This window comes from Ascidiella aspersa, chromosome 7 (genome assembly GCF_963924565.1).
Source record: "Ascidiella aspersa chromosome 7, kaAscAspe10.2, whole genome shotgun sequence".
In the NCBI taxonomy this organism is placed as follows: Eukaryota; Metazoa; Chordata; class Ascidiacea; order Phlebobranchia; family Ascidiidae; genus Ascidiella; species Ascidiella aspersa.
The window spans coordinates 3,336,035-3,361,217 of NC_139453.1; the positions used below are offsets into that span (position 1 = coordinate 3,336,035).

General features: G+C 36.4%; 1 protein-coding gene and 1 pseudogene across 4 annotated transcripts in view; one reads left to right on the plus strand and one right to left on the minus strand.

Annotated features, from left to right (window-relative positions):
- The window catches only part of LOC146137288 (NACHT, LRR and PYD domains-containing protein 12-like), a 176,930-nt gene extending 165,136 nt beyond the window's left edge, over nt 1-11,794 (minus strand). For all 4 annotated transcript variants that reach the window (XM_083394125.1, XM_083394123.1, XM_083394122.1 and 1 more), the window contains exons 1-4: nt 11,623-11,794; nt 6,833-6,908; nt 5,998-6,166; nt 3,200-4,905 (exon numbers count right to left, since the gene is read on the minus strand). In XM_083394125.1, coding sequence (XP_083250251.1) covers nt 3,200-4,905; nt 5,998-6,166; nt 6,833-6,844 — 1,887 coding nt within the window. In that variant the 5' untranslated portion in view covers nt 6,845-6,908; nt 11,623-11,794. The remainder of the gene's footprint in view (nt 1-3,199; nt 4,906-5,997; nt 6,167-6,832; nt 6,909-11,622) is intronic.
- Nucleotides 11,795-15,170: 3,376 nt separating this feature from the next.
- LOC146137291 (fatty acyl-CoA reductase 1-like) lies at nt 15,171-24,566 on the plus strand (annotated as a pseudogene).
- The last annotated feature ends 617 nt before the right edge of the window (nt 24,567-25,183 follow it).

Consider the following 25,183-nt stretch of genomic DNA (forward strand, 5'->3'; position numbering starts at 1 on the left):
CTCGCCCGCCATTGTTGGCTACCTTTAGTCAATGACGTTGTTTAAAAAGTGTAAGCAAAGCCGCCGAAGCAAAAATGCGGGTCAATATAACGTTTTATTGTAAACTGTAATTAATTGAGTCGCTTCTAAAGTTAAAATGCCATAATATTTATGCGCCTGAAACAATTTTACTAAAATTCTAGTTACTCGGCTGTGGAGTACGCAAATTGTTAAGGCATGAGATACGAACAGTTTTAATCTCGAACTGCAGTTATTAATCCTAAAATTCGCTTGCTTGAACTTTCTTTTATTCAAAACTTTGCTTTTTCATTTGTAAATTAATTATCTCCTCATTAAACATGAAACTCGCGTTAAAACGTTTCCAGTTAGTATCATCAACGAAATAACAAAATCTGGATACTGAATTAAAAAACTTAAATACTTGCTGGAGGTGGAAGCGTTTAACGCTGTAGGGAAGACAGTGACTACGAAGAGTTTGGGGAGTGCGGAGTATAACATCCCAAACACTAATGTTCAATAACAAACTGAAAAACGTAATTTGTCGCGCCAATTAAGAGGGTTATATCAGAAAATAAAACCGAAAAATATTAGTGTATAAAAAAAAAATGCGTTTTGAGTTTTTAGCTAAATAGACTCAATTAAAGTCGCGCATGTTATTACGCAACAAAGTTGTACAAACCGCGTTGGTAATTTGTTTAATTTTAACGGTTTAATCTCAGAGGCGAGCAATGGCGGTCTGTTTTTCGGCATAACAACGCCATTTAAACGTCATAACATCAGACCATGAATATTTTTTGCCGACGATACAGCAATATGTGTGCCATCAATTCTCGGTGAACAACAGGAAATCAAACCGTTCTGAAAAAACAAGTTGTCCACTAATGTCAAAAAACTCGGGGACACTCTACTGTCATCATGCGGTGATAGAAGTTTAAAGTACCTTTTAAGAGCAGGGGTCGGCAACCCCGCCAATATAATTCATCCGACCCTCAACCTCTTTTACAACTTGGCAAAAGGCCGTTGCCAGAATTTGTTGTCTATTTTAACTACATAAATGTAAAAATTTTGCGCACTTTTTGCGCATTTTTTTGGGCCAAAATGCGAAGTACATAAACTAGTACTATCAACAATGAACGTTACGCTATCTTAGTATGTCTGATTGTATTTTATGGTGCTGCACACTATAGTTCTTGTGTGGTTTAAATATAAAAATAAACTATATCGACATTTTAACGGTTCTATTTAAATTACATCATATCCTATTCAATTTACATCATAGATTAACGATTAAATTTTCCGCATATCTTTTTTTTCACTTTTATTGTTGGTTATGATTAGACTATATTTATCGGCGGCAGCGCACTCGATGAACCTCACGTCCTTTCGCTACCCCCGGGGAACATCAAATATTTGCACAATAGCTTTTCTTCGCGCTTGGCGCAAACGCTTTACCGTCATTTTTTCAAATCTAATATATAAAATGGAAAAGTTTGTTGGTCAGCATGTTCGCGTTTTAGGGAAACAGACAGAGAAACGTATGGCTCCTATTGCTCCTCTTAAGCGAGTCGCCGAGCAAGTCGGTAAAATAGAAAGAAACTCGTGTGCTCCCAGACAGAAAAAAATTTGTTTCTTTCTATGAGAGAAAGTCTCGCATCTCAAGCGAACGCCGTCGCGAACCGGTCACGGGTGAGCAATTTTTATACCATTCCAAAAACATCACACAACATTCGTTGCATGTTAACTTGAAAGAGCGGGCGTGCGATTTGCAAAACCGTATGACGAAACGGGTTAAACCTTTTCACACATTTATAAAGCAATAACCTGCGTGAAGTAAATTGCCTTGGTAAAAATAAAGTTTCATGTGGCAAAGTTTATATCGCGTTTATTGTAGCGGTTTGAACTTTAAGCAAATTTACTTTAAAAAGAGGATTTTCTTTCGTTGGATGCAGTATGGGTTTTACGTATTTGCTTGAATTTCGCCAATTTGAATAATTGCTGCTACTACTTTTTAAGCGATTTGCCATCGATATATGTCACGGGTTTTCGTTAGGTAAAATATGCGAGTCGTGTTTAGTAGCTCCATTTAAAAAAACACACAACGTTGCAATTTGTTTGTTGTAAATACCGCAATTTATTTGTAATTATCGGCTATAATATACGGCTTCAGCCAGCTTATACAATGCTGGTAACACGTGAATTAGTAATTATACGGCCACAGCGCGTTCGCGACTTTTCTTTAGTGACCTATTTCAGACACAAAATTTTAGATACTGCTTTTTAGGTTACAGGCCTATGTTAATTTTTAGTCTTTAGATTGTGTTAAACAAATTAAAAAAGTATTGGGAAATTACGGAGACAAAGAATTAGATCTTTAGAGCCACGCAGATAAGTCACATAATTAAACACGACATTCTATTAATACCGCTTTCACACAGGGTGTGGGGTGTTACTCTGACTGTGGAAAAGCATTAGGTTAAATGATTTTAGACATACGATATGACATGATTTGAATTTTCTATTTAGTGACACGCAGTACAAACGTTTAGGCATAAGCAAATTTGTTATGGCATTACAAAAATATGTTTGCATTATTTATGCCTCTTAAGAACTTTACACGCTATCCGTAACACAACTTTCGGGTTATTTTCTGATTCCATAATTATAGGCTATAACATGAGGCTGTCAGTTTAACATGGTACAACGTAATGTGCAATAGTAATAAAGAGCCAAAGTATGATGGATTGTTTCATTTTGTTTAACCAGATTAAATTCAGGTAGACTTCGTACATTATGATGGTTATTGTAGATGTAATTATTTTTTAACCAGTAAGATTAACTGGAAAATATTCTATTTAACCTGGGAAACGCCGGGTATTTCGTCTAGTGTTAGATAAAAGCTGATTTTCAACTAAAAAAAAACTAGGTCGCCACTGATTAACAGTTATTATAATGAAACGCTCAAAACTCAACATTTTACGAAAATTTTAAGTTTATATTTATTACGGCTCGCCGAGCCCTTTTTAAATTTGGGTCAGGTCCGCGACTAGAAAAGGTTACCGACTCCTGCTTCAGAAAGTTAAATGTTGTGTGGCTTCAAAACGGTGCAGGGTTCGTTTAGCGTTTACCGCTGCTTTGTTGCATTTATTTGAAAATGGTGAATAAAAATTAAAACGACTAGAAATCGTAAAACTTCACAAACCTTGTGTTTGGTTCTCGCCATTGTCTCCATCAACATTTCTAAACCGTTGCCGGTAAATGTGACTGAGTCAATGCTGATGATCAGCTCCCTTTGTGTTGCTCGAAGCACGTGACAGAGACTTGACACTTCACTGGGAAGGATCGTTCCACCCGTTATACGAAACTCTACAGGGAGGGTTTCGGCCACTTTCGCGGTAATTTCTTCATCGTTTGATTCCTGCGCCAAACTGCAAAGCTTAAACAAATTGGAGTTAAAGCTTTCGCCATCGTTTGATAAAAGTTGAGATCCAAGCGAATCAATCAGTCCTTTCAGTAAACGTTTCTTGCTGGCAACATCGGTGGAAGAGATTTTAAAAATAGGCTTTAGCTTAAGGTGGAGTCCCGTATTTAGCAACCCGAAAAGAAACCGAAGAACCATTTCCCACGTATTACTTTCCATGCTTTGTAGCAGCCCAGAAAATGTAGCCAGGTCTGTATCGAACAACAGCTTGAGTGATGTGAAAAATTCTTGCCACAGCAAATGAATAAAGAAGAATACTTTATCCCCTTCCAGTATACGAAGGTTGAGGTCGCTAGAGAAAACTTGCATGTTAAGAAAGTCCTCCATTCCTTCAGAATTAAGTCCGACTTCATCAAAGTCTTCTTCGTCGAACATGATCTTGTCGTTGAGCATTCCGTGTAAAGCCAAGTCTGAAAGTTTGCGCAAAATTCTTGGATGTTCCTTAAACTTAGGCGAGCGAATGCAATCAGCCACAAAAGCCGCAAACACATCTGTGAGCGTAAAATTGCCATCTTTAGTGCCATGCTTTATGATGTAAGGAGCGACGGTTTTTGCAAACATAGGAAGAAAGCACAAAGCCTTTGCATGTGGGTTTTGCCCAAGTGACTTGGTGACCTTCTCATATTCTTCTTTCTCTGGGCAAATTTGTCGGAAATACAAATCTTGAGAGCTTTCGTTGAAGCCGATTACCTTGACTACAAAGTGGGGCTTGCAGCTTGGGTGTAGCTTAAGAAAAGCTCCCGGTCGTGAAGTAAGCAGCTTGTGAGCATTTGGAAGAATGTCGCCACGAAGTAGGTTTTGCAAAATAACAACTGGCGTTGCGCGATCGTACAATCCGATCACTGGAGCATCCAAATCAAGGTCCTTGAACCTAGGTTCGTCCAAACCATCCAGGAAGATAAACAGCTTGTTGGATTTTGAAAGTCTTTCCAGTATTTGATCATCTATTTCCTTTGTGTGTTTCCTGTTTGGGTCGGACGACAGCAATTCCAAAACGCCCATTTTTTTATTAAGATCTAAAGTCTTCAAGTATTTGAAAAGCCAATATCCCTTTTGATCTGCTGGTAATTCATCTGCAAGCTCCGATAGTGTCTGTATAGTAGCAGTAGTTTTTCCAATTCCAGCTATTCCAGTCATACCGACCACATTGCCATGCCTCTCCACGTAATCGTCATATGCTGCTTTATTTCTAAAGTTCTTACTTTTGGCTTCATCGGTTGCTTCTTGTTTTGCAGCAGGAAATAGTTGGTTGAGTTTAAGCATGGTTGAGTTGACCTGTTTTTCTCTGAGTTGCTTCAATCCTTTTAAACCAAACTCCTCCAATGGTGCTTGCGAATCCCGAATGATGTCAAGAGGAACTGGGTTGCTTGGTAGAGTTCCGATGACCTTGTCAGCTGCTTCCTGAGACTTTTCTTGCCATGATGCTTCTGAGTAATATTAATATTATTAAATTTGGTTACTTTTATATCCACATTTTTACTTTAAGGATGGCTTTGACTTTTAATCTGTCTTTCATTTAGTGTGGGCTGTCTCGGTAATAAGCGGCTTATAAAGGCGTGCGTTAAAGCCATATGTGACGTTAAGGAGGTCCTCTCCGACCTTAAGCGAAACGTTAACTTTATAGCGCATCAAATTACCAAACTTTAAACCTTAGCAAACAGCAGAACCCTAACAAAAGACTGAAGGCGGGCTACTTGGTTTGCACTAACGGTTACCTTCATCTGTGTCCAGCTTAACAGTCCAACTCTTAAATAGCTATGACGATATGATAAAATGACTTAGGGTGTTATTACAAGCTGTGTATAAAAATACCAAAATCTCAACTTGTTTAACTATTTTGCAATAGCAAGTTAGGAACCGATGAGGCATTGCAAATTGTAAAGATGAAGTATTTACACCCACGAATGTAAAACATTTTGCGGAGCACGGGTTCAGGAGTCACAATATGAGAAACAGAGAAAGTGTCAATTTTTACCGATTTATTGACGTTTGGTCTACAGATTATTATTGATATTAAACCACGCACGTCCCCTTGTTAAAGTATTAAAAGTTAGTAAGTAATAACTTGTCTTACTACCCAAATTTAACTTGTTATTTTGTAACTTTAGTTCAAAATGCAATTTGGGCACGCTTTGATTCTAGGTACTGATTTGTGCTATATAAACATATCCTACAAAAATGCTGCTTAATACAAATTAATAAGTAACAGTTTGTTCTCGTAGATAAAACATAAACAATTTGCTTAATCGTGAAATACAATCAGCCATTGGAAATTCATGTAGCATTCTATATATATACATATATATATATATTTAGAAACCAGTGGTCCCATATGCTTACCTTAATTCGAATGAATATAGCATTGTATAGCATTCTATATATTATCGTTTATTTTGATTGACTTAATGTTAGTGCTACAATTGTGTGATTATGGTTAATAGTTTAATAAAGTGACGTTTAAGAATTTTACATTTCTGCATGTTTGTGTCTCACTGTTATGAGTAAACGTTATCACTAACCACTGTTAGATGAGGGCTCTGCTGAGTCATGAGCCACATCCGGTCTTGGTTGGTTTCGAGCGTCAATAAAGTTGCCTTGAACGATAACTTGATGTATTGGACCACGATTCTGTATGTCACCGATATTTACATGCTCGGCATTGATTGGCTGGCTGTTTCCAGGTGGATTCTGTGGCAAAAACGTTGATGCTGTTAAACTTAAGTGTATTTGTGATTCAACATCCAAATATATATTTGTTCAACACGAAAAGAAACAACTCTAATAACAACATTACAAGATAACTGTTTTTTGTCCTCACAAATTTTACAAAATAACAAAAAGTCATAAAACCGAAAATATAAAATACAACAAAACATTTAAAAATACTAAAAAATATTGTGACTATGAAGCTAACTTTCTTTTCCGCGCAGACATAGTTCTCCGTATTTTACTGAAATATGTATTTCCTACCAAGTGTAAATTTTACAATGTTTTATCTAAAGATAAATAGAGTGGCAAAGCAAAGCACTCTATACTATAACCTGGTAAAAATCATTCGGACTTTCGTTAACGTTGCTGCAAATTGAAAAACTTTCACGGACCCACAAAAAAAAACTTTGGATTCCCGTTTGTTCTTGAATCTAGAGTTTGCGTAAATTGGAAACAAGACAATACTAGATAATGATGTCGGAAGTGGAACACACACTTTCACTTTAAACTCAATCCTCGATTCACCAATTTTTCGTATTTTTAAACCTCAAAAGTAGGGATGCTATAAGGGTCACGTATAAAGGACAGATTGTTTAAAGGGAAAAAACACCGCACGATTTTGTTATTTAGTACGAAAAAACTTACTTGATTTTCCATTTTGGTGCTAGTGTTTTATTGGTTGATCGTTGAACAGGTTTTTATCTAACATAAACAGGCTTGTCTGAAAAAAAGGAAAACATATTAGTTGAGAATTAGATGACAACTGTGCCTTACTTAAATATGTTGCTAAAAACCTTGTTTGAGGAAACAAAGTATAAAGCACAAGAAAGTCTAGAAAATAAAGTGCGCTAAAGCAATATCGACATTATCATACAGAGCCAAGAATAGAGGTGTCGGACCTCACTCACTATACACCACCTGACTTTCTTTAAAAGGTTTAGGGTTGTGGTTGTTGTACAACATTGTTATTTTGGTCGTTTTAACATTTCTTTATTCAATAGGTGAAATGTAACACCGCAAGTAAAAGGTCTGATTTAGCGAATGTAAATATTGGTCGACTGTAAGATTGTATCCTGTAAAATGGTGCGCAAGAATGGAAATTCACATCCAAGCTTTGATGTATATGGCTTGTAAGTCGTCACTGAACCTAATTAAATCACTTAGAAGCCAATTTAACTGAGAAGGTGAGATACGAGCAAGATTGGCGCTGCGAATTTTCCGTTCAACGCTTGGTAACGCTTGGTTTGTAGCAACGCGTCCCACCAACCGTCGGAAGATTTGGACAAAGAAGAGCTGAAACGTGATTCTTCACAATGACTGGGGACAAATATACGACGCGCTGTCTCGCCGTCTTTAGAACCCGAAACTATTCAACGGTGGCTGTTTTTATTTTGGCGGTTAGAAACGCTACTGTTTAAAAATAATTTAACTGAGAAGGTGAGATACGAGCAAGTTGGCGCTGCGATTTTTTCGTCCAACGCTTGGTAACGCTTGGTTTGTAGCAACGCGTCCCACCAACCGTCGGAAGGTTTGGACAAAGAAGAGCTGAAACGTGATTCTTCACAAAGACTAGGGACAAATATACGACGCGCTGTCTCGTCGTCTTTAGAACCCGAAACTATTCAACGGTGGCTGTTTTTATTTTGGCGGTTTTGCCGTTAGAAACGCAAACGTACAATATGAGTGTCTCTTTATATTGGATACTCTCGTAATAAAGTAGTTTTTAACTTCGCTATGATATCAAGAGGGTTTTTACGATCTTGACTTTTGCAAAAAACCAAACGATTTTTTTTTGAACGATTATAGATAAATTATTTCTTTGCACTCATGGGCGTGTAATAAAAATGCACACAAGCGCCAGGGCTGCGGAGTCGGTTAAAAACAACCCGAGTCCAACCTTGGCCGAAAAAATATAGTCGAGTTCGACTCGGCAAATTTGCCCATTCCACCGAGTTCGACTCCAAATCCACTTAAAGCCTGTATTTTACCCATTTATAGGTAAATAAAATATAGGGTAAATTTCCAGCAATCCACTCATAGGGTCGTAATACAACTCATCCACTCACAATATGTGACTAGGAAATTCCCACCATATGCTATTCCATCTTTGCAATTGACAGTTTGTGGACTTATGAGTGTTTCGAATTTAGTACTGCGCACGTCGGACTCGGGACTAGAGTAGTCTTACTCGAGACACGAGTCCGCAGTCTTGAACAAAACCAGTGACACTTTTTGCATTCCGTTTAACCAACGGCAATAAAATTTGCAAACATAATGCGCATATATTGCCCAGTTTTACCTCCTTTAAAATACCATTGCGTGCAAACACTAAATAATTTGTTGAAGTTTTCAATCGCGGTATTATTGGATCCCAACGGGTATTTTGGTGTCACGTGTCGCCTTAAAACTATAGTCGGAATTAGCAGTTCTTCTATAATAATATGTTTTTGTTAAACTTCAGCATCAATTTAATTATTTTCCTTGAAACGACAGTTTGACGCATATTTTTATCGCACAAAATTTCGACAAAACTTGCGATTTAAAAAAGGTATATTTCGAATTCTTTTAATTTGTTCTATGGGTTCGCTTTCCTCGATAAATTCCTGTCAGTCGAGTTCGTTTGTGAAAAGAGTCAAGGGCAGAGTCGTCACGCAATTACCGAATTTTAAGTAAAAGTTTGTCATCCTCTTACGTAACTAAACTCTACGCCAGGGTTGAGCATTTATTTTTTTTACCGCGGGCCGCATCAGAAAATAAAAATGTTGTGGAGGGCCGGGTCAAAAATAAGATCTCGAATAAACCCAATATGACGTCATACTTCGACGCTATAACACAAATAAGCTAACAAACTTTACGTTGGGAGTGGTGCGCAAATGCGCATTTTAATTCTAATTCAAAAGAAAGATAAATTGCGACTATAGGCTATCTGTGTAAACTTTAATTTAGACATAAGTGGATCGAGCAGATGAAAATGTACATTGCTTAATTTATTGGCGTCAATTGACCCTAAAGCCAAGGGTACAATACGTAATTCCGCAGAAAAAACTTTTTTTTTGCTTTTGGGGCTATAAGTTTCCGACGTGTTACTTTAGGTACAATTGGCATATAACCAGGGTTGCCATACCGTGCTTATTTCTAAGATTTGTGATTATTTTTGGGTGCAGTGTCTTACAAAACACTAATGTGCTTATTTCTAAGAAACGTGCTTATTTTAGAGTTGTGTGCTTATTTCTTATTTTAAGAAAATAGTCTTATTTTAGTTTTTTAAAGTGTTTTTAATCAATTCCATTTTGACCAAGAGTTTTTTTTTTCAAAACTCTTTGCTGCGACGGGGAGTGAGAGACTTATATTTACCAAGTTCTTTGGCCCATATTACAGCAACAATGCAATATATTACATATAATAACAATGTGCTACGATTGTTTTTTCTAAAAGTACATTGTAATGTAAGCTATAAATAAGTGTAGTAGTTTGCCTTTAGTAAACAAGTTAACTTTCGGCTTTACGTAAGGACTGACATTTTAGGTTTAGGGATACAGCGCATTTTTTTTCGCGCTTGGCGCGATTAAGTTACGTTTTCGGCATACAAAAATAGGACTTTTTAAGTTTTTATTTTATGACATTATTCCTGATAGCTTGGATTTCACCATCGGAATCCTGGATCTGCTCCTGGTCTTTAGTTTTTAAATAGCCTGTTTAAGTTTCTTAAACTTTCGTTGGCCAATCATGTAAAAACTCGCCCTTGTTTTGCTTATATGTATTTTATTACAAAAAGGCCGCGGGCCGGATTAAATTGCTTGTCAGGGTCTGCTCTAAGCGAAACAATGATAAATACTTCGCCCAAATTTGCCGACTCCGGCGAGTCTGGCTCCGACTCTACATCCTATATTTGACCCATCCAACTAACTAAATAAGGTAGACATACAGCAAGTCAACCACAAAACGTGGTTGGAAAATATTCTGCCCTATGCGATCAATAAGGCAAAACTATAAGAAGTTATTTAGACAATAATAAGACAACAGGCCAAATTGGTTCGTTGATGTCCCAACACTACAGCAGAAAATAATTTGTAGTATATAAACAAGACTTCCAATAAAACAATTTAAAAGTAATGAAGTGATTTTTTATAAACGAATCGCACTAGCAAACAATATTTAAATGTCTTTACTGAAGCCAAATAGCTTGCCACACACCGTGGGTATTGTGCTGGCCGTTTGTAATTAATAACTCTCACGCGTTTTCGATTCCATACCGAATATTAAAGAGCGACTGAAAAACAGCAAATACTTTGAAATAAGGTTCCAAATAGTCTGATCAACTGGGAATAAACGTTCAGTTTTCACGATCTTCCAATTCAATTGTTAGTATCTGCCATTCCATGATGAGTGTTTACAAAAATAAAACAACACAACAAAATAGCGACGTCGTACAAATGTAATATAAAAGCTGATCACAATCATTATCCGGTAGAAAAATCAACATAATCGCCTTTAAACAAAATGTACAGTCAACCAAAACATATAAAAAAGCAACTCTTATTGCAACGTTCAAACTCATTTTTTGGCGCCTTAAATTCAAAATGCAATATTTTCCAAATATCGTTGCATATTCTGCGCCCGAAAACATTAAAATGTATGCGGGCTTACATTTAACTTTATCACTTCGTATTTATGAATGTTGCTAAAACGTTAATATTCATATCAACAACGTAATTCACTGCTTTTTAACCGGTGCGCCGCCGGCAAATGAAAAAAAACATATGAATTTTATGTAATAAACTGTTGCAAGAAAATCCGGAGAATTGCGAATATAACCAACAAATTTCGCGCTCACTTTGCTCTCCACGTATTTTCGTTTCTTAGTTTATCTCGTGCGACCCTCAGGAAGACTTGACTCCAGCACAAAATATTTTCATGCACTAAATACTCACGTTAGAATATGTGAAAGCTCATATTAAGTAATACCTTGAACAGAGTAAATTGCCCTCTAAACTCACTTAACATTATGAAATGGCAAACTTCCAAATACATTTATTACCAAACAAATGACTACCAAACAACAATCGACGTGGTTATACATAATGAAGTTAAGAGCGTATTTCTGTAAAGTACTGCATTTGTGACTGACAAAACTTTGCTCTCATTTTATTACTTGAACCTGGTGTACATGCTTATATTAGTACAAATCGTATTTAGTTTTTTAATTTTTTACTGCAGAACGTGTCCACAGATGCAAGAAATGGTTAAAGACTCGTTGCAATGTCCGACTTCATTTTCGCAATACATCTCTTTTATCAATTTTACACTAAACCTCGTTTTAATCGATTCAAGCATTTATATATAAAGTAGTAATGGGTTTTTGTTGGTAGAAACGATTAAATTATTATCAACTGTATATTTTAAATATTTCTACTTTCATTAAACGAAAATAATACCTGGAAAACCTACAACAAGTTTGTTTCCCTACAAATCCTGGTTTTACTTAGAATCATGAAAACGTTATGAACATTACTCCAGCTGACAATTGTTATGCTGAATACTTGAAGATCGACCGAATATATTCTGGCAAGTTCCTTTTTCTCTCCAGACTCCAGCAACACAAAACCACCCTACCTTCACCATTTTGCCACTTATTTTACACACTTACACTAGGTCGGCACATTCTCGCTAAGATGTCTGTCGCGTTACGTCATACAAGCGTCGCGTGACGTTCGATTCATGTCGCGTGTCGCTATAAAAATGACGTTCAAGGATCAATAGGAAACGCACCAGCGGTAACCGTACACTATGTTGTTGACTGCTGTACGATCGACCCTTTTGGAAATAAGTATATTTATAAATAATCCATTATACTTTAAATCAGACCGGACCGTTGCTATCACCTTAGCCATCAAGATACAATTTGTTTTCATTCTTTGTTTTTTTCTTAGGTTTTGACATTTCTAAGGTATATTTCCAGTTAACGCCACCGTCCAGTATTTTCACCCTTTCTATGTGTCCACAGAATAGCACTATGTGGACTCCGACTATCCATATTGCAATTGTTTGCCATGAAAGAAAATATACATATAGAGAACGTCTGTGTCATATTGTTGCTGTATATCCCCAGTAGCACCGACCAAACTGTTAAAAGAAAATAAACACATTTACTTTTTTTGCGCTTTTGGCAAACGTTTTAGGTGATTTCGCTGCAAAAGCGCCAAGTCCGCTCTAACTAAGATAAATATTTTGCCGGAACATTATGAGGTGGCACCAGGCAAATTCTAGTGGCTTGTTGAAATTTTGGAGCAAAATGCGGCTAATTTTATTGCTAATGAAATTTAAATTAACTCTCAAATAAATCTAGTTGTCCAAGTTTTGCGCCAGAGCGCCAACTAGTGGAGTAGAAGCTCTGAATGAGCCATTATACACATATTAATAATAGCTTACTCTAAACATTTTAATAATACCTCTAATGTGAAATATCAACTGACAAAACAACCTTATGTAAGACTGCGTTCATAATGAAGTTGCTTTTAAACTTACAGATTTAGAAAGTTTGTGACTTATTCATTGCTTTCGTTTAAAACACCTAAAAATACAAATGAGATTTGTCTGGGCAAACACTCACAATCACCTAACTTTAATAAGAACAGGTTATGCGATTGTTAAGCATTATTTGACGAGTGTTAAAGACACTAAACCAATGTTGCAATGACTCAAGTTAATGGATAGACCACGCGGTCCGTTTAAGAACTTGAATAACTTTGGCGGCCGTCGATTGATCGGGTCACGCGATGCGAGCACCTCGTGTGCTCGCTCGCTCACGCTTCAAGTGACCGCTTTTTCCAGGTGATTTCTTATAGCGGTGCCGCCGGGTGGCGACAAAGCGCGCAACGAGTTCGGCCGATGCTGGTGGCCTTAAGTCAAGACTTAAGTCTTTTCGAGCAAAATTACTTGCAGAGAGAACATTTTGGAAAGCCCTGATTAAAATCATGCTGAGGATCTTCTTACGAAATTCGTTCGATCCAATAAAAACGTTAAAGAAACTAAGTTATACCTGATTGCCACCACTGTATCCGCTAAACGCACTTTTTTTACAAATGTAAAAGAGTTTTTAAAGACTTTCAACACCAATCGTTTTCTGGAGCCCACGCGATCAATAGTTTGCAAGGATATTTAAATATAATACCTTAAGTACCCAATGCTTACTTCACCCAAGTTTCAAAAAGTGTCCAAATGAGTTTGTTGAATTCTTGCAAATTTAGCAATGAGCAATAGCATATGGACCAGCATTACGTTAAGGAAATGCGGGAAGTAGGCTAACTAACCTCATCTTACGGATTTCGTTTACCCAAAAACCTCGTCTTAAGAAAGTAACTCTATGCATTCTTGTTTTTTATCCCTGGTTTTCTATTCTCCAACTCCATAAGCAGATTGGTAGCTAGGGTATTTTCCGCCCGGGTGCACACTTTATAATTGGCGCCCCCTCCTTCATGTTTAATCACATTTTCCATTACGTTAACTTAATACACCTTACTTTATACGGCAAAACAATTCAAATTTTTATAGAACATTGTATTTAAAGAAGAAGCAGCCTCATTTTGGCATTTGTAAGCCTCATTTCGGCGCCCCTGAACATTGGCGTCCGGGAACATATGTATCCCACCGCCACCCCTGAGTTATGGTTGTGTCCATCAGACTTTGGTTTAGATTTTCAAGTCGGTCGTATTATTAGAAAGAGACTTTTTACGATTCAGTCATATTAATTGCGTTGCTGTTCGGTAAAGAACCGGAGTTCTTAAACTTTTTTAAAGCAGTCCACTAAAAACAATTGGTTGCGTATTCGGCTCAGCAAATGTGAAACTAAGGAATAATTTTTCTTAAGTAAATTTTTCTTTTAAAAAAATGTTATTCTATTATTTTTAATATACACTACGATTTTACCTCGGCATGCTTAGACCGCGAAAATTTGTCCACGTACCCCCATGAGTCCGCGTTCCAAAGTTCAAGAGCCTCTGGGTTAAATGTACAGCTGTTCTTGTGATCAACAGTGTTTCTAAACCTTTTTTGTGGTTGCTACCCGAATACTATAGGCATAAGTAAAACAGCGAAACTTTGGCGACCTAATTTCTCTTCACTCAACTGTTTTAAGCTCAAAGCGAACAAATCGTAAGACCCTTACGCTTCCAGGTTTTGATGTTAAGTCTTTACGTTTCCAAGAGTTTGACGTTAGCTCTTTCCCTTTTCATGTTTTCGACGTTGATATATCTTAGTCGCAGTGTTTTTTCGGGGTCGCATTTTAGCCGTTAAAAACTTAAACCCTGGGGATGAACCCTTAACCTTCCAGAATTTTGACGTTTTTTCATCTATCTCTCCAAGAGTTGATATTAGTTAAAATGCCTACCCTTTTAGAATTTGGACGTTTAAACTATTACCCTTTCTTGATTTTGACGTTAAAGCCTCTATCCTTTAAAGGATTTTGGCGTTTAAAGTTAAAACTTTAACCCTTCCAGGATTTTACGTTAACAATTTTCACCTTTTTAGTCATTGAAAGAGACATCTGGGTTAGGATTCTAGACCACCTTCGCTTTTGTTTATAAAATATTTATATATTTTTCTTAAACTAAAAATATATAATTTAATATGGTATACCTGTAATCATTTAAAAGACGAGAACTTGGCAAACAAAGTAAGCCAGATTGCCTCAGCTTCTCACAAGCGGACTTGCTTTTAATTGCAAGCCTTAAGGAATCCATAAATATACTACAGATTACTACAGAATTCTTCTTTGAATATTTTAATTTTGGCTCGCTTCTTGGTGGTACGATTTTGTTCTAGAATCCAACCATAGCGTTAAAACAGGTATTAAAGCAAAGCACAATATTTTGATCAGGGTTTTTGATCAATATTGCTGATTAACCTACCAAAACCCAAACGCTAACCCGCACCACACCCTAACCCAAATAATGTTCGTTGTGGTAGTATTATATACCGCGGCTAAATGACTTGGCCTGAACTCAAATCAGAGTTCAAAAGCCATGCCAATCTGTTCAACCATTTTTTTGACGATCCGAGGCAAAAAGGTGCTTAACCCTGTACCAATCAGAGGCTGTTGATGGCACAAACAGAACTACGAGTAAACGAGTCTACTCTAAACTTTGTTGTTTCTTCATATGCACCAGAGCGTGACAGACGACCAAACAAATTCGCTATTTTCCTCAACTTTTCACTCATTGGTTTAAATCTCTTTGAGTCATTTGACGTTTAAACCTTTTACCCTTCCAGGCTTTCGACGTTCTTCGTGAGCTGCAGCCGAGTTTTGCGCATAGTTGCCATTCTAGATTATTTTAATCTAGATTTAGATGTTTTGGTTTGAATATAGATGTAGGATTATACAATCTAGATGTTAGATGTTTTTTTAGATTATTAAATTAGTGACAGATTCGCTATTGACGATAAATATTTCAATAATTTCAAAAGATTTTTTTGGCAAACTGAAAAAAAAATGATGAGATATAAAATCGAAATTTCAGTAACTCTACTCGTCATGTTCAGTAAAATGTTTTATAAAGCAGAAATCTTAAATCTAAAGCATCAAGCAAGTCCCTTTATGCAACTTTATACGGCATTAAGCCTCAAGCGTTGATTAAGCTTTTATGTTGATTTTTTGTCCAAAAGTATTGAATATTTTCAAAAATCATCTTTAGATTATTTTTTTAGATTTCTCCATAAAAATCTACATGTTTTTAGATTATTTTTTTGGTAAATCTAGTTGATTACTGTGAGAAAAAAATGGCAACTATGGTTTTGCGTCAAAGCTCGAATTTGTTTCGTGCGACCTTGGCGCTGAAGATCTTGGCTTGGATCAAACTTCAAGGGAGATTCTACAGAAGAAGTGCCAGGTTTTCATCCATTGCGCTGCAACACTCAAGTTCAACGAACACCTCAGGTTAGGGCACTTAAGTTCAACGAACACCTCAGGTTAAGGCACTTAAGTTCAACGAACAAATCAGGTTAGGGCACTTAAGTTTAACGAACACCTCAGGTTAGGGCACTTAAGGTTAACAAACACCTCAGGTTAAGGCACTTAAGTTCAACGAACACCTCAGGTTAAGGCACTTAAGTTTAACGAACACCTCAGGTTAAGGCACTTGAGTTCAACGAACACCTCAGGTTAAGGCACTTAAGTTTAACGAACACCTCGGGTTACGACACTTAAGTTTAACGAACACCTCAGGTTAGGGTACTTAAGTTTAACGAACACCTCAGGTTAGGGCACTTAAGTTCAACGAACACCTCAGATTTGGGCACTTAAGTTCAACGAACACCTCAGATTAGGGCACTTAAGTTCAACGAACACCTCAGATTAGGGCACTTAAGTTCAATGAACACCTCCGGTGAGGGCACTTAAGTATACACAACGTCTCAGGATTTCCGATACTTTGTATTTAATAACGATCTACTGTTGTTATTTGATATGTTCGGCAAAAGTATTCCGCTTTCAAAATAATCAAGCTACTGGGTGCTGGTCTAGGATCCCACAACGAACATTATTTGAGTTAGGGTCGGTGCAGCTTAGCGTTTGGGTAGGTTCAGCAGTACTAATAAAAATAATACTTGACCAACCCCCACCCACACACTAACCTGCACCCTAACACAAATATTTTGCGTTGCTTTAATTGTTTGAACGCTGTGGTAGGATTGTTGACCAGCGCATACATCTGATTCTTAAGTGTGCATGGGTGCTCCCAAGGGGTTACCCCCGGTCTGGAATAAAAAAATGCGATTATTATTATTGTTTTAAATTTTGTTGCTTCATATGTAGTAACTCAGTTTTGCTAAGTTACTAATGCAATGATATTGATTTGTATATAAATGTCTACTTATAAAATCGTATGTACATTTTAATATCACAGTTACTGAATTAAATTATGTGTAATTCATAATGCCCCGCATGCTTGTTAAGTGTTAATTACATGATGGTGTTAAAGTATACCCCTAATTTGTTTTTGTCTGTTTAGTCTGCTGCCGTCTAAAAAAGCTTATTAACCACTGGTTATTTATTAATTTCTACAGGTTGGCCTTCGAAATAAACGTCCAGTGTGTGAGGAGGCTTCTCAAAATATTTTGACCTGAACGAAACAACCTCCAAGCATTCGTTCACATCTCCACAGGTGTGTATTAGCAATATGCAGTGTTACACAAAAAATTTTAATTTTGCTGTTTTATTAAACGATAAAGCTTTCAAAATCACATTTTTTTTCAAATGCTTTATGTGATTAACTTTGTAAATTTGTGCTAGGTTACACTATTATAGGGTAAATATACCCATATTCCACACACTAGGCCGAGGGTTACCATTTTTTTTCCTGAAGGGTGGGTAACTGTTGGGCCTGACCATCGCAGGTCGGTTAACTGTTAGGATGTACGAGCGCAGACCAGGTGTAATTCTTTTGTCAATATTTATTAACTTTATTAAATTATCTTTAAATGAGGAAAATTAAATAATCATGTAGCAAACTAAAAATTGTTGTAGAGTTATAAATTTCATTCACTACTGACAATACTTTAAAAAACAGTTACAAAGATTCCGAAATTCAATGTATCAAAAATAAACGAGCAAAGATAGACCTGTTAAACTTGTTGTTTTTGTACATGGTGTGGCATGAAATATTTTAGTTTTTTACTGTGCCACAAGCTGAAAAGTTTAGAAACTACCGATTTAACTTCTCCCCCATCCATGGAATTTTGTCACGAGAAATTGTAATTTAAAGCTTTTTCCTACCGATATATTTTTGTTCAAGGATAAGGTTAAATATATTTAATTAAAAGCCAGAAAATTGTTTTGACGTTGTAACTACCTTATAAAGTGCTATTGCCATACACTTTTTTTGTGTAAACTATAATATATATTTCATAAAAAAAAGTTTTTTTTTTAAATCTAACTTTTTTATCTATATGTAAGGCATTGTATTGTTTAATATATAGAGAATTTTTGTCCAGCGTATGTCCATTGCAACCGACAAGAAAACGATGAAAAGCTTTACGATGTTGGAATCGATTACCTCGACCTCGAGGGTTCCCTCCGGTGGATGGGCGATGACCTTATCACAAAGGTCACACTGCAACTTTTTGGCAAGAGGTAGGTGACCATATTCGCTAATTCAAAGCGAAATTAAAGTCATTAGGTTAGTTATTAGGACATTTTGACAAAAGGTCACTTTGAAATAAATGTTTGTTTTACCCTGGAAGTGGCCCAAGAAGTTAAGAACTCCTTTAAACTAGGGGTGACGAAAACAGGGCCCGCGGGTTTTAGGAAGCACATATCTGTGGGAACATTTTTTTTTAAAATGAACATCACAAAAAGTCGTTACAGGTCAAGGCTAACAGACGTACATCTTAGTATGCAGTTGAGAGTTGCCACATCAACAGTTCGTCCTAATATCAAGTGCTTAGCAAAGCAAAAATGTTTCCAAATTTCTCATTGAGCAACAAAATTCATTAAATGTTTATTTGTTATTTTTTTTATTTCATATTTCCATATTGCGTTAAATAATTTCAGCTGTATGGTTCGCATGGGTCGATTAGTTTGGTTTGATGAACAATTGTTTATGATTTTAACAGGTTTCATAGTATAAGTAAACAGTTGTACTCAGCGCCGTCAGCGGTAACTGACAAAGCCGCCACAGCAAATAGGTTTGTCACCCCTGCTTTAAACCGTGTTCTTGCCAATATAAGGACAAATACCAAGTTTTAAAAGTGTTGCTAGGAGAAAACAGTGCCTAAAATACTTTATACTTAATGTGCCACAAGCTAGAATGCTTTAACACCACATATTTAATATGCACTGCCTGAGATACCTTGGCCATTAGACCTTCATAACACTTTTCTCTAGTTTCCAGCAGAGACTACTTGGCAAATTTTTTTTATAAATTTATTGTTTTATTAAGTCATATTTTGACGTAACTTGAAAACTGTCAAGCAAACGAAAATCTAAAAAAAAAAAAATTCGCCTCAGAACAGGACCATACAAACTTTCTAATAAACAATTTATACATATCACATCACACAAATACAACATTTTTCTAAAATAACTAAGCCAAAAGCTTCTAAAAAAGAATAATTTTGTATCAAAATTCCTCTCGTGACTTTTATACAACATGCTGCGTTTTGGTTTTATAGACCGTACACATACACGCTGACAAAGGCTTCTGGTGTAATAGAATTACTGGTTTGAAGTTGTACATAAACGTTGCGTTTTTGCTTCAGACCGACCACTTACACGCTGACGAAGGCGCTTGCTGAGGACGTCGTTGCAAGAGAAGGATCTCATCTTCCAATCTGCATCGTCAGGCCCAGCATGATAATACCAGCTTACAAAGAACCTTTGCCGGTAAGTTTCTAGTGTAAGTATAAGTTTGATGGTTTCAGTCCAGAAATAATACAAATGGTTCTAGCCTGACCTCTGGTTTGCACAAAAATCCTTAGTGGATTGACTGAATCGGTTAGTCCAGTGGTTCCCAACGTTTTATGGTTTACAAAACCCATAAGAAACTATAAAATACCGACTTGAATTTCCGTTGAGTGGATTTCTGTAGTGTCACTAAAAACGGAACTGGGACATCGCAATCAACTCTATGCATGTAGGAAAATGTCATTTGATTTATTGTACCCAAATCATACACAAAGTTGTATTAGGAGGCTTTCAAATAGAAAAAAAACTATGTTCTTAAAAAATTTCAACTTCAAGCTTTGAAATTGCACCTTGAAACCACTGGGTTACTTAAGGCTACCAGTGTACTGCTTAGTAGTATTTCAAATTTCACTGCATTATAGTCTTTGATATCAAAAATTTCTGCTTTTTCTCCAGGGTTGGTGTACAAACGTGTACGGACCCACCGCTTTCATAATAGCGTACGCCAAGGGTGTGCTTCGTTCTGTGATTGTCGACAACTCCATAACCTGTGACCTCATACCGGTCGACTTTGTTGTCAACGGCGTGATTTGCGCGGCGATGAAGACCGCTTGTGACTCAGCAGAAAGAAGGTGCTCGCTCGGCTACGAGAGTGACAGTGCAGTTTCATCGCTTGGGGAAATTGGCTTACAAGGTTGTAAATACAGATAGATTACAAAAAGTTGGCGTTTTTGTTCATATCCGCTTTTGTTGTAGTTAGATGGACAATGAATATCAAAGCCCATACAGAAGTAGGTTGCATTTTGTCATCTGACCATGTGAAAATCAACAAAGAATTTTTTTAAATTTCCACAAAATGCTACTTACTTATCCACGTGCCTTGATATTCATTCTACAATTTACTTTGTTTTAATTTGTACAAAACTATTTTATGCTTGAGAAAAAAACGCTTGTATCTAGCCAGTGTTTGCATTTATTACCACTAATTTTGTATTAATTTGATAAATAAACCCCTGTTCGAAAACATGTAAATTTTTTTTACTTCATTGTTGTTGTGTTCTTTTTGTATTTTGAGTCCTGTATAAAAAATCTGTTCCAAAACTGCATTTTTACTCTAATGTAGTCATTCTATATTACCAAGAGGTTTTCAGGCTGTTTACTATGAAGAACTAATTCCACCTATATTTATTGTTGATCAATTTAAAACTTAACCGGTTAAACATGAATTTCCAGGGGATTCATCTTCGGACAATGAAAGCACCAGTTCCTTTACTTGCGACCGAGTTCCGAGGGTCAATGGATCACTTCCCATCTACCACGTCAACTCTGGCATCAAAAACGGCCTTGCTATGGACCGCTTGAGTAAGAATGGACAACTTTAACTAAAAGTGTTACATCAGTAAATGTAGGTTTTAGTGTTTCTTAACCAATGGGAAAAATTGTGTTGCCATGTTGATTTTGTTGGGTTCCAGGCTGCAGAAGTTCACATATCTAAAATTGTTCAGTTAAGTTGGGCAAAGTTTTGCCGAAGGGAAAATTTAAGGCAAAGTCAAAGATATGGATCTTATAAACAAAAAAAAAAAAAAAAAAATTGACTTTATCTACCTTATGGTATTTCACCTTTGCACTTCACAGTTTGTGACATTATCAGTTTTGAAATTTGGTGCTGTGCACATCTGGCTCGGGACTCTTATGTTTGTGTAGTCTTAGTTTAGCGTAGTCTTCCGGAGTTCGACTTTCACCAAACTCAATCCGGAGTTCGACTTTCACCAAATGTCCTGTTTCTGCGATTGCCCAGTCCGGATCCGACTCTACAGCCTGTATTTCACACATTTATTAAACGAAACTAGGTAGATATGTTTAACATACCACTCGTAGTGTGTCATATAATTCATTAACCCATAAGGGTAGTCTAAATTCTAACTTAAACCCCGTGTTCTCTACTCCAGCAAAATAAACCGACTCTGTTGAGTCCCGACTCCACAGCCCTGGCTTAAATTCATCGTTTACAATTTATATTTTTGTTTCCAGTTTCACTTGCAAAGAACAATGTGGCAGAGAATCCAAGCGACCCATTCCGTGCCCCTTGGGTGTTATGCACCAATAACAGGTGAAATAGATTCTTTAGTTTTGCTTTTGTGATTGTCACATTTTATCAAATATATATTGTTAAATATAGTTTTCCAAAGAAGAGTTTCTTGTGCGAAAGCTATTAAATACAATTTTTTTTATATAGTGCCACCTGATTACTTTATTTAACATAAAGAGATATAGTTTTCATTATTGCAACGCTTTCGGCAAAGGCGTGTTCATGGATTTAAACATTTAATTTATTTATATGCAGAAAGCTGTACGATCCCACCACCTTTTATTCGCAAACTATTCCTGCCCATGCGATGGATGCCGGTCTGGCCCTTATGAGGAAAAAACAAAAGTGAGTTATACTTGAAATAAAATAAAGTCCAAGCAGAAGCTGAAAACTCTAGTTTGCCACCTGTGCCTTATTGTGGATTGAACAGTTTTGAAATTTTTGCTTCTCTTGAAATTTTCGTTTGTTGAATCGTGCAATGTTCTGTCTAGTTTTTTTATTATTTTTTTTTTAATATTAAAGGTAATAGTCTAGATGAAACTTTATTTTATCATTCAATATCTAGCTTTTTGTCAACCTGTCTTTACACCTCTCAAACTGTTAGGATTTAAACTTCCTTTATTATGTTATAACAATTGTCTGTTTTTTTTTCAATATGACATCAAATTGGATTACTTGTTTGAATGACTATCACCATTTAGGCAAGAAGTCCCAGTTCACAAAAATACTTTATTCTGAACCAAATGCTACGCTAATTCCACAAAATATAATGTTTAATTTCAGAATGGCAAAGACTTCAATATTTCTTTATTTTTTCAGAATGGCAAGACTCAATGAAAAGATCATGAGCGCCATGGAAGTGATGGAATTCTTTTTTACGACAAACTTCAAGTTCAGCAACACGAATGTCGATCAACTGCGTTCCTCACTGAATGCTGAAGATCAAAAGGTGAAATATTACAAGGTCTTCTAGTTCAGAGCATCTAATCATAGGGTTAAATTTGTGTGTTGCACGTTTGTTACAAATTATTTGAATCTTTAAAAGCGTTTAAATGCCTTTGAATTGATTTGCGTATTGAAAAGTCTTTGTAGAACGCAAACTGAATCTGTAAAAAAGAAGATATCTCCTCGCCCCAATACACGTTAATGACGACAAGGACTTCAAGTGGTTGGTAGCAATATACTTTAGACTTTCTTGTCCGAGTCATAATTAGTCATTTATAAGTTCTAGACTAGTTATTAATAGAGAAATATATTTCGCCAATCTGGCATCATCAGTCTATGAAAAAAGCCTTATATTTTGTGGAACCTTATTTTTCCAACGTTTTTTGAACAGTCTTTGAATTAATTTTATGCTCAGTATAAGTTATGTGCTCAGAAAGTGCTGTTAAAAACAATGAGATTAACTGACGATGATACAAGTGTGAATCGAAACGTCTTAATCAAGATGATGTGGATTTACTCGACCTTTTTGGCTTTAAAACTCATTATCAAGCTATTTGTTAATTGTTTCTCAGGCTTACAACCTTGATTGCGGGGTTTATCAGTGGGAAGATTACTTCACAACTTACATCGCCGGTTGCAACCAGTTCATTCTAAAGCAGAAGAACAACGATCTACAATCGAAACAAAAACTAACCAAGTAAGGAACTTTATGCTTGTGGAGCTTTTGTTTAAAACCAGAAATTGTGATCTTATAAATACTTTCATGTTTATTTGTGACATGACACTGTAAACGTAAAACAATGAATTTTTCTAAAGAAGATTCGTGGTGACTTCATTAGATCACATTTTCCACCAAAATATCGAAATCCCTAGAACAGCGGTCGGCAAACTATGGGCCGCGGCCCAGATGTCTGCCGCGAGTTACTTTTGAGCAGCTGAGTGATATCATGTAGTTGTGGGCCGCGTGATAGCCGTACATTCATTGCACTTTATTGTAAATATTGGTGTGGCATAGAATTTTTAATTTGGCTCAGTTTGAAAAGACTCGCGTGCCCAATGTGGTCCTAAATGCCTGTCGAAATATATTTTTGTCAACTTTAACTATGTGTAATTAAAAAAATTTTCTCGCTATGCGCGTATATTCTTCGTTGTATAGTATGTTTTATAATATGGTATGGCAGAGTTTTGGGCATAAAGGCGCCGTGTAATATTTCACCTAAAAATCAAATATTCAGAATCCGTCACTGCTTCGTAGTGGTTTTAGTGGGCCTACAATAGCTCTGAAAAATTTACTTTGGGCCGCGACAAAAAAAGTTTGCTGACCACTGCCCTAGAATTCGTAGTGGTTTCATTAGATCACACTTTTTTCGCCAAAATATTGAAATCCCTAGAATCTACCTTCATATTTGTTCATATCCTAGTTTCGCCGATTCATCACCGAATTTTCTTTTTATCTCTATTGGATGGTTGGATTCGTTTTTATTATGTTTTTACTTTTGGCTGTCCGATAATATCAGATTTATCGTATCGCTACTGGTCCGATACTGATGTAGTATCAGAGCCCAAATGTGTGCATTTAAGCTTTGTTTTGTGGTCTTATTAGAAAGTATTACACAAAAAGTTAAAATAAACAAAGTTTATTCATGCGTTTAATCTTAAAATGCGATTAGATGGGTGAGCCCGTTTTAACCGTGTGTTTAATTTGTTCAGATTGCGTTTTAATGTTAGTCGAAACCTAAGAAGATTAGTTCACCAGAAAACATTGCACAAAACAAGATGGCTGAGCCCGTTTTAACATTGTGTTTAATTTGTTCAGATTGCGTTTGGTTGAGAAGTGCTTCTACTCGGGAGCTGCCTTAGGAGTTTGCGGACTCGCCGTTGCAAGTGGATTGACGAGTTCGCTCTGGCAACTCACAGAGTTCATCGGCGACTCACTCGCCCTTCTATAACTTCACAAGTATTCTCTTTGCGTTCGATTTTATCGCAAAATGATTCATTGTGTTCTACATAAGCCACGACTTGCAAAACCTAAAGTGGGTTTTACCTTTATGGCATGCAAAAACCTAAATCCACGACAAACTGTATCTAAATGTCTCAATATTAATAATTTTTCATGGATAGTGCGTATTTAAGTCTAAAACGATTGTGTCTATGCATATTGGTAATACAAATAATTTCTTTTCCAATATTACAAAAAGTTTCGAGGCTCACTTGACATTCTCTCGGGGCTTACAAAGAAGCATTGAGCGGTTTTATTTTCCCGCGTGTAAAGATAGCTTTCGTTTGGTTCGAATCTCATCGCAATAGAGATCTCTTTGTATTCTGGGCTTACACAGCTATGCAGAAGGTATGTTGTACAGGAAGAGCAAATATTTCAGTGTTGTCATCCATTTGTGCAAATGCTAACTTTTCCATTTTTACTGTGTAATTATTTCTTTGTTATTGTTCTGTTTCAAAGCTTACACTTTACTTTATACTTGTTCTTTAATGTTAACATAGACTTTGTTTTTCTATTTCAATGCCTTCCAAATGTAGGTAACTGTAAAAATCACAAAGATTTTAATAC